This window comes from Humulus lupulus, chromosome 5 (assembly GCF_963169125.1).
Source record: "Humulus lupulus chromosome 5, drHumLupu1.1, whole genome shotgun sequence".
In the NCBI taxonomy this organism is placed as follows: domain Eukaryota; kingdom Viridiplantae; phylum Streptophyta; class Magnoliopsida; order Rosales; family Cannabaceae; genus Humulus; species Humulus lupulus.
The window spans coordinates 25,782,826-25,798,739 of NC_084797.1; the positions used below are offsets into that span (position 1 = coordinate 25,782,826).

A 15,914-nucleotide genomic window follows, 5' to 3' on the forward strand; every position below is an offset into this window, starting at 1 on the left:
TGACATTCGTCATCATTTTATTAGGGAACTTGTTGAAAATAAAACTTTGATCTTAGAATATATTGAGACTGACAAACAGATTGCAGATATTTTTACAAAAGCCCTTGATATAGTCAGGTTTGATTCCCTCAAGAAGTCCTTGGGGGTTTGTCCCAATTAATTTGTTTTGTGCTGTACCTTATCCCTGTATTTGTAAATGTTGCGTGATGTCTCTTTGTCCTTGCTCTTCGAAAAAGTTCCAATCATTATGTCAAAATATATTTTTACTTCAGGTTAGAAATTATAGTTAATATCATTCATGCTATTTTTCTTCAAAATAAAATTCAAAAAACAAATAGTCCCTCCAATTAATATTTCTTCAAGTCAATCTGTGTTTTTTTGTGTGTGAGCTTTTGTTCCTCGAAAAGTACTTCCAAGCTCCATCTTAGAATAGAGCTACCTACACTGTTGTGTAAATTGCTTAAACTTTGAGTAAGTTGGAACTATGTAACTAACAATTATGTAGAAGATACTCTACCACTGTTAAAAACAAGCCTTCAGTGTAGTGTGAAAGCGTCTAATTTGGTTACTCATTGAGAAAAAGGCTAACAATTGCCACATAGGGCAATGTCCCTGAAAAAGGCTAAAAATTTCCATACAGGGCAATGATCTCTGCTTTCACAATCACACACAAATGCTTGAGATATACTGTTGGGCAACATGTGTAAGTCTCATACACACTAATTGATCTGAGTGAAATATTTTTTGTGATTGGAATAAATGTTTTGTGATATTTTATTTTGAAAAATAAAAGCATGATTTATATTAAATATATTTTCTAAACCTTATAGTAAAGATGTGTTTTGATATAATGATTGTTTCTTTTTCCACATGCAAGGGCACGAAGACATTGGGCACTAATCAAAATGGGATATTTTCATTTTTTGGGTACATTCGGTTTGACTTCTTAAAATAATTAAAAATATATATATAAATAAATAGATAAATAAATAATATTTCTTTTTGAGGGAAATCAAATCTGCGTGTGACAAAAAGGGTAAGTTGTATCTTAATTATCTCATATTTTTTTAAGATCAAAAGTTTCCATTTTTGGCTTGTTTCCCAATTTGTGTCGTGCACTATTGTTGGCAGTTATTATTGAGATATTTGGTGGTACTTTCCTAAAAGTGTTTATCCTTTTTAATTGTCAAATAATGGAATTAAAGATCAAATCCCTATCTTTTTCTGTCTTTATATTCGGATTTCCTTGGGCCCATTTCTTCAACCGTCTCCTTTCTTCTCCTTTTTGGTTCTGTGTATTTTCCTTGGCAGTTTTTCTCTCATTCTCGTGCAACAACAGTGAGAACCAGAGGCAGTGGGTCTCGGTCTGTCAAGTCAGCGGCTGGTTCGTTGAGTGCATCTCCATCCCTCACTAAGAAGAAAGCTCGGAAGAGTACCTTGTCTCATCCCATCCACATTGATGATTCCATCACCACGAGCAAAGCCGTGGTCATTCCGGACCTTGAAGCCCCCAAAGTTCTGACTGAACCTCCTTCTTCGGCGGCTCCGCTCGCCTCTGTCCCAGGGTCTTCCAAAAGAGGTCGAGCTTCTCCATCAGAGGATGTCTCTGATCATGGTCGTGATTCTGCCAAAGCCCATTCTGATTCCTCAGAGTCACCTGACGTGCTTGCACCCAAGAAGAAAAGCAAGGGTTGGTTCCAGGTCTCTTCTTCTCGAAAATCTCCTCGTTCCAAAGGGACTGATCCTTCTGATTCTACGCCGAAGGCTTCATCTCCTGTTGGTACCACTCCTCATTCCAAGTTTAGGTCAAAGGTAAAGAAAATTCCTCCACCTTGTTCTTCTTCTGAAACTGACCCTTCTTCAGATTGTGTACCCTCTGACGAAGATCCCCTTGAAGACGACCCCTCTCTTGAGGAAAATGTTGACTCAGAAGATGAATCTGACCCATCAGAGGACCCCCCTGTTTCACCAAAGGGCAAGAAACCAATGAAAATTCCTGAGATCCGCACAAAGTCTCCTTTGGGTCCCAAAGTATCTCCAGGTTCTTCCTTTAAGGCCCACTCTCTGAATTTTCGTTTCAATGACAATGAGAAAAATATGAAGCATTATGTGCATCGTGATTTTATCTGTGAGAAAAAAATTTCATTCTCGGCTCATAGGGTGTTTGGGGTCATCAAAAATATTGAGGATTGAGGGTGGTTAGGTTCTTTAACCGGGCTGGATGGTTTTGTTCCTAGAGTTGTACAAGAATTCTATGCCAATATCAATGATGATCTGTTTGATAGGAAGTCTTTTATGTTTGGTCAAGTTTATGTCCGAGGGAATTGGTATTTGTTCAATGCTGCTGAAATTACCAAGGTTCTTAATTTGCCTCTTTCTGTTGATAATGTTGCTGTGGAGTTTAACAAAGATAAGGTGCTTTCGGAGTTGGTAGGACAAAATATGGTGTGGGAACCTCACTCAGTCCTCAAAGTAACAGATCTTACTCATTACTATGTTGTGCTTCACAAATTTTCCACCTCCAACTGGATTCCCACTACTCATACCTCCACCATTACCTTTGACACGGCCTTCTTTCTGTACAAAGTTGGAACTGGTCTCGGTGTTGATCTTGCCTCTCTCATTTTTGACCAGATCACTGCCTTAGGGAATGCCAAAAAGAAAGGTCAATATTTGGTGTTTCCCCATTTGATTTACAAGTTGCTTGATTCTCAAAAGCCTCTTCGCTTGGAATATGAGATCTTGACTCCTCCTAGTGCCGGAGCAGACTACAAACTCAAAAAGGAACCATCATCTGTTAAAGCAACTAAAGGGATTGCTCTCAAGGCTGGCGATGCTGATTCTGTTGCTGCTGAACTCGCTGGTGTCAAGGCCACCCTGGAATCTGTTCAAACAGAAGTGATCAGCCTCAAGAGTTGTCTCTCAACCATGGTGTCTCACTTTGCAGCCGGTCCTTCCCACTGAGTCCATTTAGTTTTATTTTGCTTTTTTCTTTGTTTCAATAAATTGTAAAAGACCGCTTTCTTAGTGTCTTTTTGTTTTTGGGTTACTCCTTTGGCTTCTTGCTAGACAACAAGGGGGGAGTAATTGTGGTTTATTTTGATCAGTTTATACTGTTTTTGAGTTACATTTGAATTGCTTTTCGCAAGGGGAGTCATGCTATTATTTTTTGATCTTTGTTACATTTGTGATAATTTTCGCAGGGGGAGCATTCCATTGCTATTTTGCTATTTTGCTATTTGCTCTAACTTGTCTTGTCTTGCAGGATTCTTTTTTTCAAAATAAACTCTTAAAATATTCTTGTCTATCAAGTTACCAAAGGGGGAGATTATTGTAAAATCCTTTTTTGGCTAAACTTTAATTTAGAAAAAATATTTTAATTGTTTAAAGAAAAATCAGTAGCAAATCTCCTTGTTGATATTCGGTTTTATTAGCAATATTCTCAGCTGATTTTATAATGTGAAAATATCTCTAAATGTAAATATATTTGTTACCTTATTTATCTCAAATAATCAATTTTTGGTAAAAATATATTGTGCAAATATCTTGAGATTATTTTCAGGGATTATATAGGATTATGGTTATCCTGGAAATAAAGAAGGAGTCGAAAATGAACTTGGTCAAGAAAAATGACCATGTTCGTTCTGCCAGATCAAACGGATCACGTTGCTGACTCATCAGTTTCCTTTTCTGTCATCACAGAATCCATCTGGCTGGCTGTTTTCCTAAATCAAAGGAATTCGCAAATTGATTTCAAAGATTCCAGAAAATCATGGCCTTGGACGTTTTCCCTTCCTATAAATACCTTGCCAAGGCCTTTGGATTTTTCACCTCTTCCATTTTCAATATTTGTTAACATTATTTTGAAGAGTGTCTTTATTTGTAGAGATTAAGTTTGTTCACCTTAATCTTTGTGAGAGTGCTGAGTGTACTTGTGGATATCTATCTAGTCCATTGTAAACAGATAGTGTCTATTGTGAACGTGTTCATAAGGATCTTCGGGAGAGGATTCGATCTAAGTCTCACCTCGGGAGGAAGTGAGCACTCGCTGTTCTTTGAAGGGAGTTCAAGAGAATCAGCGTTTCATCAAACCAGATTCGTAGAGAAGAGTACAACAAGATTGCGGCAATAGTTTAAGAGGGAGTCTTACATTGTTTAAGTCAATGCTTTTGTACACTTTGTTTCTTTACTAATTGGTTTATTCTCTAGGCGTGGCCCCAAGGAGTAGGATATCCGACAGGGTTTCTGAACCTTGTAAAAATTCGCTGTGTTCTCTAATTTTTGCACTGTTTAATTTTTGTGTTCAGTTCTGTCGTGACAAGTTCGGATTCTGTCCCGACAGAATCACTTTCTGTGTAAACATCTAATTACCATTCCGCATTTTAATTAATACATTGTTGTGTAAACATCTAATTACCATTCCGCATTTTAATTAATACATTGTTTAATTAACTTGGTAATCATTAAAAACGGAATTTCACTTTATAAAAGTAATTTAAATTTTATAATTTTATAATTTTAGATTTGGATCCAATGATATTTAAGAGAAATATTTTTTACAAAAATATAATGACTTACATTTTTAATCATTTTTTATATTTTGTCACACTTGATTTTAATTGGAATATTTTCTTATTATTTCACATTCCAATTTTCTCACTTCAACTCACTTTTTGCTTCTTGGTTAACACCATAATTTTACAAAGCTTTTTTGTTGTACCTTGAAATCCGAGCTAAAATATTTAGCTCGCGGTATCGGACCGCAAGTCGTTTAAGTCATTAATATCCCCGATTTAATGATAGTATCTAAAGACGAACTTGTCCAAGTTCGTATCTTTTACACCGTCAAAGTTCAAGATATGGTTATATGATCGGAATATGGCCTATCATGTTAACTCGCCTCATGCAAGGAGTCTGTTCGAGTTATCACGGTGTAGTTGGAGCTCAGTAAAGATAGATGATAAGAGATTCGCGTTGGCAAATTCCTAAAGATCCAGGATTCTTTCTTCATAAGGAAATATTCTGATATATGTGTGCATCAATTGTATTAATTAGTAAATATTGTATTGTAATCATGGGTAGTTACACGAAATTATGTATTACCCAAACATGATCATTCTCCATTATAAATAGTAGGAATATGAACAGTGAAAGGGACGATAGCTTTATGTAATAAAACTCTGGAGAAAAAATCCCTGATGGTGTGGTGGACTAGGATTGGGATTAGGATCATTTATCCTAGTCCCACATTTGGCAATAATATTAGACCAGATAAATAATCCAACGGAGCTAAAATAGTCAGGCTTTCGTTGGATAAATAAGCCATACCAAAATATGTGGGTTTATTAGTCCGGGCAACTAAACTTTACCAAAAAAAAAACTGCATTTTCCCATTTGTAAAGAACATCGCGATCACTTCAAAAAAAAAAAAAAAAACTCCATGATTGATGATCACCTCTGCCACCATTTCAGCATCTTTCCATTTTTGGGCTAAAAAAATCATTTTCATAAACCCAAAGGAAAAATGAAAAAGAAGATTGGCATATATATTCTTCAAAAACTCAATTATTCTCTCTTACCTGAGAAATTAAGGAACCATAAAAGAAGGACAACCACGAAATATGCAAGAAAGCCAATAATCCATTCTCCCTCTCTCTCAAATTCCTATTTTCCCACATCTTTTCTTCTTCTTCTTCTTCTTCACTTTACCATGTTTCACTTCAGCTTTTTCTTCTGTACTTTGTTTGTTTTTAAATTAAAAAAAAAAGAGCAAACAATAAATCTAATAAATAAATAGCAAAAGGTCTTTCCAGAAAAATCCTCCTATCCGAAAAACAATTTTTTGTTTTACTGTGTTTGGAACTAATACATGAATTAGTTATATGAAAATAATTAATTTTGTTTTCATTTTAATTTGGTGATGTGCTGAAGATAATATAGTTCTTTTTAATTTGTGTACTACAATATTTTAACAATTAATTTTAAAATATTATAGTTCTTTTTAATTTATTTACTATAATATTTTAACAATAAATTTGAAAATATTAATATTAATATTTTTAAAATATTTAAATCAATTTTTATTAAAATATATTTATTTTAAATAAAATAATTATTTTTTATTATTTTATAGTTTATTTATGGGTAAATACTCATTTAGTATTATGTGTATTATCCAAATATATATTTGATACCCTATGTTTATAATAATAATCATTTGGTACCATCTGTTTGCAATTCGTACCAATTTGGTACTCTCCGCTGGAATGTGGTCAACTCATATTTTAAATATGACAATATTGTCCATCTTTTTAATAATTTATTTAATTGTCTTTTATTTTTGTTATTTTAAAAAGATTCAAAAAATATTTTTTAAATTAATAAAATAAAAATTGTTTTATAAAATAAATCAAATGTAAATTTTCAAATAAAAAATAATATAAATTAATTTCAAAATAAAAATATTTATAAAACTATTTTGATTAATTAAATAAACATAAATATGTTTTATTTGAAATATAAATTAAAATCAATATTTTTAAATTAATTAAAGTAAACTAAAAACCTAATAATTTTTTTAAGTTTTAATTAAACTATTTTTGTTTGTGTTGGGGATTAGGACCTGCACAATACAACCAATACAGTGCAAAAAGAATAGCAACAAAGAATAACAAGTAATAGAAAATTAAACAAACCCAAAATAATCAAAAGTAAAACACAAAAGAAAGAACACCAAGAATATTTGGTTCAGATACAACCAGTTTGGTTGATCCTACATCCAAGGCTACGCAGCAATGCCTAAGTCAAATCCACTATATCTGAAACTAGATTACACCCTCCAAGCTCTCAAGATTACAATAACACTCATTCAACTTTTCTTGAAACACTCTCTCACTTGAGTATTACAATACAGTTCTTATTCTCAGCCAAAAACTCTCAGAAATTGAATTATCTTAGGTTAATCAGGCCTAAAACTATATATAGGGTCGAGATACAAGAACTAAAGAGTCAAACAGAAAATTAACAGTAACTAACAACAATTTGTTATTCTGTTACAAATTACTAGTGTTCATGCAGATGCGACTAGAGAAAACATAGATGTAACTGAAAACTGCAGATGACTGTGAGCTGTCATTTTACTAATATTTTGATTGGTTGAGGAAAGAAGTCACAATCTTCACAGTTTGAGTTTATTTTAAATTTTGGCTTTTAAGTTTAAGGGATTGTTTTTAATTTTTTGGTTTAAGTTTAGGGGTTAGATTTAATTTTTTATTTTTGTTTATTTAAATTATTTCAAAGTTTTAATCATAGATTTTTTTTGTTTTATTAATTCATAAAATATTTTTAAAATATTTTAAAATAACAAAAACAAAAAGACAATCAAATAAATCGTTAAAAAAAGAGGCGATATGGTCATATTTGAAATATGAGTTAACCAGATTGCAGCAGAGGGTACCGAACTGGTACGAATTACAAATAGAGGGTACTAAATGATCATTATTATAAATATAGGATATCAAGTCTGTATTTCGATAAAACACATGATAGTAAATAAGTATTTACCATTTATTTATTTATAATTTTTATTTAATTGATTTTTTAAAAAAAGTATTTTTTTTAATTTTAGTCCAATCCAGTTAAGTACCAAACGCAGTATTAAATTCAACCTATCCTATCATATCCAGGCAATTCATTTCCAGTCTACTCTAGTCCAATCCTGCATGCCAAACAGACCTGATTGTTCTTGTTAAGAAAAATACTCGAAAATAACAGTAATTCGTGAGTTAGGTGAATTTTAACTATTGAACTACATAAAATTATTGTGATTTTATTATTTGCTACTATTCGGTTTATTTAAGCCTAAACTCGTCTAATTTTGTTTCTAATTCTAAGTTGACAAAAATCAATGTCAAAAGTCACTTTTGATGGTTAAAATCTCCAAATAACAAAATTTAGTACGAGAAAACTTTCCATTGGATTAGGCTTAACCTATATAGTGTATTTACACTCAAAACAGTCGTAGCCTTATTTGGGTAGAAGTTAATTTTATCGAGAGAATTAGACTTTGGGAACAAACATATAAACAAGGTTGAGAGTTAATGTCGAAACCTTTTTAGCCTTCAAGTCTGTGAGCTGCTTAAATTTTTTAATTGATTATACACATGCATACACATTTTATTTGTCCCGTCCGAATTAATTAGCATCATATCAAAGACTTTTTTTTTTAACTTTAACATATCTATGCATATAAAGAGGAGGTCTTGTTCAGTCAAATCAACGTGCCTTTCTTTTTCCTTTTTTTCTTTTTTATTTCCCTTTATGAAGTTTCTTGTATGTAATATACATATTAAAATATATTGAATATATATTTATTTATTACAACATAAATCAAAAAGCTTTCAGGTGAAGTTGCTCTTCTCATTCCTAGACACACTTAGGGCCTGTTTGGTATTGTTTTCTGTTTTTTGTTTTCAAAATTTTGTTTTCAGAAATAAGAACAGAAAATTATTTTTGTAGTTTTCAAAAAATAAGAGTTGTTTGGTTAATGTTTTCTAAAAACAATTTTTTTAGTTTTATTTTTTTTTAAATCTTAAATAAAAAATTAACAAATATATTTATAAAGAGAAAAATATTTTAAAAATTTGTAATAAATAATGAGATAAAATAATTTGAAAGAAAAAATGATGAAAAATAAAAAGTAAAGTTAGGAAAAAAACTTGAGAACAACAGAAAACAACTTTTTGTTGTTCTCAAAATTTTCTGTTTTTTGTAACTTTGTTTTTAAAAATTGTTTTCTGAAAACAATGCCAAACACCCCTACTTGTTTTCAAAAAACAGTTTTTAACTTTTAAAAACAAAAAACAGTTTTTTAGTTAAGGTGCCAAACACCCTCTTAATTTTTTTATTTTATTTTATGTCTGGTATCAGCTAATTTTTGAGTCTTCAATAAATTTATGTTCTCTCGATTTTACAGTTTATAAAATTTTGACAGCATAAAAGTTTCTCCTTTGCTTGAGATTTTTCTTTCCCCTCTTTGATTATGTCTCACACATTGACTATGTACAGCCATGAAGCCGAGTCTGATGAACCAAAGAAAAAGAGAAAAAACTTTTGTAAATTCAACAGCATAAATGAAACTAAAAGGATAATCTTTTCTTTTTCCATTTGATTATGTAACACATATTAACTCATTTATAAAGACATCAAGCCCTAGTTGAACTAAAGAGAACGGGGGCATTTTACAAAGAGAAGAGTAAGAGATGAATGCAAATTATATAAAAACTTGCTCATTTTACCATTGAAGAACCTGGAGAAGTTGAAAGAAATAAAGAGTAGAGAGAGTACTTAGTGTGGGGAGTGGAGGCAGTGCAGATATTCTTTCCTATTTTTTCTCTTCCTCTTTCTTGTTGTTAACAGATTGTTTGTATTATTTTTCTTTTTACGGGTCAACACTTTTCATAGTCACAAATGCAACCAATAGGTTAGTTTCAATAACTAAACCCAAAATATAAATTTACTTTTTTTAATTTTGAGTTTGTCACAGTAAAGCAAATGTATATGGCCACAATCCAACCGGAAGAAGAAAAACACAACATTTCCATCGGGTAGGCACACAAAATTCAAAGCAGAAAAGTACTTGGAACCATGGCCAGAGTGGTGATGCCAGAAACGAGTCTGAACTCTGAACTACAGTAGACCCTTGTTCGTATGAGACAGAAGCATAAATGGTGTACCTTTACGTTGTAATAGTTGGTGGTGACTTGGTTTTTATCTTCACCTTCTACGCAATGCTCCTTACATATTGATCAAGGGACGTGTTGAATAGCTCGCTCCTACAAAATACTTGCAAAAGTAAGAGTGCAAATACAAATTTTCTTCGTAAATGAAACTCCCCCTCCCCCCACAAAAAAAAAAATAATGAGTTTCTTAATTGTAAAATGATATAACCTTGAGGCACTGTCAAATTTTAATATCAAGAACTTTAATTGTTGAATTTGTTCCGGTAACAAAACATGAGTAGACAGTCTAACAAGCATAAAAATTTGATTAAGACAGCCAACAAATACAAGCATACCTATTCTTGCATCATGATAGTTGATTGCCAGTAATTTTAACATTATTTTGGATTTCTTTAGTTGAAAAAAATCCTACATGTCACTTTAGAAAATATATCGAGATGGCAAGCATGTGTGCCTGTGTTCTAAGTTAGTAGCATCGAGCTCACAAATAGAAGACAGAAGTTACCTGATTGGAGATCCAGGAGAATAAAGAGGGCTCTTGACCACATATTCTACATACAAGTTGTAAATGTACTTCAAGGATTCCCTAAGGTCACCAGTCCTCGGATGAGTTACCAATATAAACTGCAGACAAGGATGTTACATTAAAAATATGAAGTAGATTTTTGAAGAAGACATTCCTAACGTCACAAGATACTTCTTTCAAAGAGAGTAAAATTAGTTCTACTTGATCAACAACATACATATACAAACAGAGGATTATGATTCCAAAACCTTATCAAGAAAAGAGAAATGAATTTTGGTCATCTCATCATAGAATCAATCAGAATGTAAATATAAGATACATATTTTTTTCCCTTCACCAAATGAGCTGCTGACAGAATCAGGGGCTAACAAATCAATCAAGTATACTATTTTAAGGTCCACAATCAGATAATGAAAACTCATTCAAATGTTCCCTCCCATGAAGAAAATTTCAACACTCATAGTAAGAAATATAAAGTTTCCAGTGACAACATAAGTATTAGATTAACACAGTGACAACATAAGTATTCATACTGAAAATTTACCATTACCTTAATTCCAGAAGGGGTTTCCATAAAACTGAGCTTGTACGTATTGGTACGGAAGCTATGAAAAGAGCAACCTTGACCAGGCAACTGAGGAACCCCAAGGTTCCCTCTCTCCGCACTACATCCAAAACAAATTCCATTAACCCAATACTGAAACCTTAAAAAGCTCAAATAAAACTCGTCAAGAAGAAGAGGAAGACGAACATGGTGGGATCCATTTTAGCAGTCAATGACTTGAGGGAGAAAAGCAAACCAAACATGAGCTTGTGGTCTTGCTGAGAGTTTAAGGTTCGGAGAGGTCGATTCCACTCCCGGTAGAGCAAGCAGACGCCGTTACGATTGAACACATACATCATATGAGCGTTGTTGCCGGATGCCGTGGGCACCGGCGGCGAGGGACTGATCTCTGAACCCCCAAAGAATTGCATCTTTCCTTGGCCCGGACAGGATCTGATCTGAATTGATCGGACTGGTTGGCTCAGACTGGTTCGTATTGAACTAAAGGGAAAAGTAGATTAGATTGATCAACAAGACGAGAGTGAGAGAATAGAGAATTATAACGGCAAGGAATCGAAGGGGAAATTGCCGAAACGACAACCAAGACAACAAACGACGATTTATGAATTGTGAGTTTCTGACTCTTTCTGGTATTGTGAATTGCACAAGAATACAGAAATCTCTAGTGGATTCTTGCTCTTCAGAGTTTGATTTGTCTCGTTCAACCATGAATAAAAATTGAAACTTGAATCACGGATCAAAGTTTTATGAAATAAATATAATGACAAATTTAGATATCAAAACAACTATCAATTGCTCTCCCAAAAAATAAACAAAAATAATAATGATAATCAAATGCTTCTTGTTCCATATTATTCTCTGAAATTAAAGAATCAAATGAACCCAAACCAACATTTTATTAAAATTGTAAAAAAAAAAAAAAAAGTAATGAAGCTCGAAAAATCTAGGGCATAGAAAAATGAAGAAGAACAAAGCTTAAACAATGACTCAGATGAAGATAATAGAAGCAAAGCCGGACAGAAAACAAACCGGAAAGGACGACGATTCGATGAGCGTGAGCAGGGAGCAGGAAGACAGTAAGTGAGTTCTAACCAATCCAGAGGACTAATAATACAATCTCTTTAGTGGGGTGGGATTATTATTTACACGGATAACATCAGTTGACAAACATGGAATTGGGATCCCTAGTCCTGATCTCTTGTGCCAAACGGAGCAATTGCCCAGTGCAAAAAAAGTAAGAATAATCGTACTTAAATTTTTTTTTTTTTTTTTAAAGTACAATTATAGTGTGTTTTTTCATTATTTGTTTGGACCATGTGTTTTAATAAATTTATTTTTGGATCATTTGTTTTATAAAATTATTCAAATAGACTCATAAATTCAATTTTGATGAAGAAAAAATTGAATATAACAATATAGTTGTTAGGTAAAATGATTATGTTTTTGTTTTAAACTGTTAGTTTAGTGAATTATTTATAATTTTAGCTCAGAAAATTTTGACCAAAATCGAGTTTAGGGTTTCATTTGAATTATTTTACAAAGCATAGGGTCCAAAAAGTCATTTGTCAAAACACATATACCAAACAAATAATTGGACAAAACGCATTGTCCAAAAATATATAAACCTAAATATTCATTATTTCTAAGCTTAAGTATAAAAAAATAACATATTCAATCTAAGCATGAAACACAAACTTACAATGAAAAAAGGATATTTGCGGCTAAAATGCTCAAATTATTACATTTGTAGCACTTAAGTACCCAAGTTATTTTTTTACTGGCGAAAGTATCTTTCATCCATATTTTATTGCAGTTGTTTATTTTACCACTTAGTCCACCGCGTTATGTCAAATTTGCTTATAATTTTGGTACTTTTGTCGCAAATATCTCATAATTTTGGTACTTTTGCCGTACATATCTATTAAATCAAGTACTTTCACCACAAATGTTCATTTAATTTGGTACTTTCCTTAACATATCACAAATACATTTAACGATTGGAACTGTCGGTTGCAACAAAACATAGGTGAAAGGTACTTTCAGTAGTAAAAAAATATAATTTGGATACTTAAGTATTACAAATATAATAATTTGGATATTTTTGATGCAAATATCCCATTAAAAAAAATATATAAATTATACATTAGAACCACCACTTTGGGTTCCCTACCATCTCTTCTAGAGGTGGTGGACAATCATACTTAAAATTTTAATTTACTACGAAATGAGACCAAAAATGTAATCACATTTCTTGATTTAAAAGTCTCGTATATAAATAGAAATCTATAGGCAGTTGTAATACTTTTCAAGTCAAAATTATTAAATATTTTGTGTTTTTTATATATAAATATTAATAATTTTATTTACATATTTATCTTTCTCATTTTTTTCATTCTTCTAACAATTATCAATAAAATTCTAAATTTTAAAAAGAAAAAAAATTACTTTCTTTCATTTGATTTAAGTTCATTGGATAAGTTAAAAAAAAAACACTAAAGAAAACATTTGTTATTTTAAATAGGAGCATTGCTATTGGGCACCCATGGTGCCTAACACCAATTTATATTGATTGTTTCAATTTAGTATCGGATCCTACATATAATTTTTTAAATTTAAATATGTAACATCCGATAATAAATTATATCAATAGTGCTATGCCATGTCTATTGGTGGAACCATTCATAAATTAGAGGGGTCATCACCCAAAAAAAAAATTTGAAATTAGCAATTAACATACTATACATATGTTTTCATTATTCAAAAAAATTATTTGGCCCCTCCTTAATTTTGGTTTATGTTTCGCGGCTAACACCATTTGTTATGTCAGGTGGTGTTTGGCACATCGCAGTATTTCTCATTTGCCTAGTTTTGGTAAAAAAAAATCTTTAGATTTTGATTTAGCTAGTTAATTTAAATTAATCATAAATATATTAAGAAAAAAGACCATAATACACGGTAATCATTTAAATGGTTTAAAATAACATATGTTTTTTTTTAGTTTTTTTTTTTTTTAACTCAGAGAATAAATTTAGTAATGGGTAATGGTTTGCCAAATAGGTGGAAATGGTAATTTTCCAAATTAAAAGTACAAAATGAGAAAATTTGTCCCCTCTTTTTATCTAGTTGTAAAATATGAGTTTGCTAATATATACTACACATATTTTTATTGGTACAATTTAATGTTGGGTCCTATACAATTTAATTTAAAATATAATATATATGGGATCTGATACTAAAGTGCACCAATTAATATAAAGTAGTGTTGGGCATCATGAGTGGCCTATAACAATGCTCTTAAAATATATAATAAATAGCATTTTTACCCCCTAAATTTTTAACACTACCAAATTGTACCCCTAAAATATATGGTCTGTTGAAATTTTTCCCTAAACTATTGATACTATCAAATCGTGTCATCTGTTACGATTTGCATAAAATAATTAGTATTTTTGCCCCTCAAACTTTGACAATTACTAAATTGTGCACCCTTTAATTATAAAAATTTCAAAATTTATTCTATTAGTTCTTAAAAAATTAAAAATATATATTAAAAAATTCAATAAAAGACAAAAATTATTTCAAATCCCTTTTAAATATATTTAAGGTTTAAAAATATTTTTTAAAAAAAAATAAATTGTTACAAATAAAAAAAAAAACCATCTTCCCTTCTTCTTCTTAATTCTTTTTAAATAATTTTTTCTAATTACTTTCCATTCTTTCATTTTTGCTCAATATTTTCAATTAAATAAGTTTTATATATTTCGTTTAAAATTAGTGCATTTTAAATTTATAGTATTTAATATATATTTAATTTTTAAAATAATTTTAGGGGCAAAAATGAAATAATAGAAACTAATTAAAAAAATTAATAAAAAAGAATAAATAAAAAGAAGGGAAGATGTTTTTTTTATTGTAACAATTTAGTTTTTCTTTTAAAAAATATTTTTAAACTTAAATGTATTTTAAAAAAAACATCAATAATTTTAGTCTTTTATTGAAATTTTTTAATAATTTTTCTTTAATTTCTTAAGAACTAATAGAAAAATAAATTTTTAAATTTTTATTAAAGATGGCACAATTTAGTAGTTGTCAAAGTTCGAGGGGCAAAAATGTTAATTATTTTATGCAAATCGTAATATAGGGCACAATGATAGTATCAATAGTTCAGGGGGAAATTTTAACACAACGTATATTTTAAAGGGCACAATCTGATAGTATCAAAAGTTCATGGGGCAAAAATGTTATTTATTTTAAAATATTGAATAAATAACATTTTTGCCCCCCGAACTATGACTACTATATAATTGTGCCTCTTGAATGAATCGCGATGTTAAAAATTCCTCTCGAACTATACACGTTACTGAAATGTGAGACTTCTGTTAGATTTTGTCCTAAGTGGCTAACAGAATGATGATGTGACATTTTGACTGTTGATGTGGCACTGTCATGTGTAGAATAATTAACAATTCTGCCCCCCAAACTTTGATCACTACCAAATTGTGCCATTTTTATTAAAACTATTTTTTTTAAGAAAACCTCATTTTTTTTCCTTAAAAATAATAATTATATCCTTAAAAAAAATTAAAAAAATCATTTTAAAAAATTAAGAAAATAAACAATATTAACAGTTTCAAACTAATTAAATAAATTTTTAAATACTCAAAAATTAAAAATCTAACTAATAACAAATAACTTTTTTTTTACTTTCCTTTTCTTGTACAATATAAAATAAATATATCTTAAAATAAAAATTAAAAATAAATCATAAAACAAAATTTGTTCCCCTTCGTCATCCTCCTCTTAAATTAAAAGTTTTTATTTTATTTTAGCCCTTCGTCATTCGTCATCCTCTTTAATTAAATCTTTTTTCTTTGTTTTAGTATTAATTTTAAATTTTCATTCTAAAATATATTTATTTTATATTGTAAAAGAAAAACTAAAGCTAAAAAAGAGTTATTTGTTATTAATTAAAATTTTATTTTGTAAGGATTTAATTATTATTTTTAGAAAAAAAAATTAAATTTTTTTGATAAGAGGGGTATTATTTGGTAGCGATCAAAGTTCGAGAGCAAAATTACTAGTT

General features: G+C 30.5%; 1 protein-coding gene across 1 annotated transcript; it reads right to left on the bottom strand.

Moving 5' to 3' along the window:
• Positions 1-9,469: 9,469 nt before the first annotated feature.
• LOC133834649 (uncharacterized) lies at positions 9,470-12,039 on the bottom strand. The gene is made up of 5 exons (XM_062264322.1): positions 11,861-12,039; positions 11,018-11,311; positions 10,817-10,931; positions 10,246-10,364; positions 9,470-9,833 (listed from the first exon to the last, which is right to left on the bottom strand). Exons 2-5 carry the CDS (start codon positions 11,239-11,241, stop codon positions 9,782-9,784), a joined length of 510 nt encoding a protein of 169 aa, XP_062120306.1. The 5' UTR covers positions 11,242-11,311; positions 11,861-12,039; the 3' UTR covers positions 9,470-9,781.
• Between the last annotated feature and the right edge of the window lie 3,875 nt (positions 12,040-15,914).

What these genes read in the sequence shown, in the direction of transcription:
- LOC133834649 (XM_062264322.1), bottom strand. Translation starts at nt 11,241, where the DNA reads ATGCAATTCTTTGGGGGTTCAGAGATCAGTCCCTCGCCGCCGGTGCCC. An exon ending in AAACCCCTTCTGGAATTAAG is followed by an intron (nt 10,365 to 10,816) that starts GTAATGGTAAAT and finishes CCTTGTCTGCAG; the next exon opens with TTTATATTGGTAACTCATCC. An exon ending in TCTCCTGGATCTCCAATCAG is followed by an intron (nt 9,834 to 10,245) that starts GTAACTTCTGTC and finishes AGTATTTTGTAG; the next exon opens with GAGCGAGCTATTCAACACGT.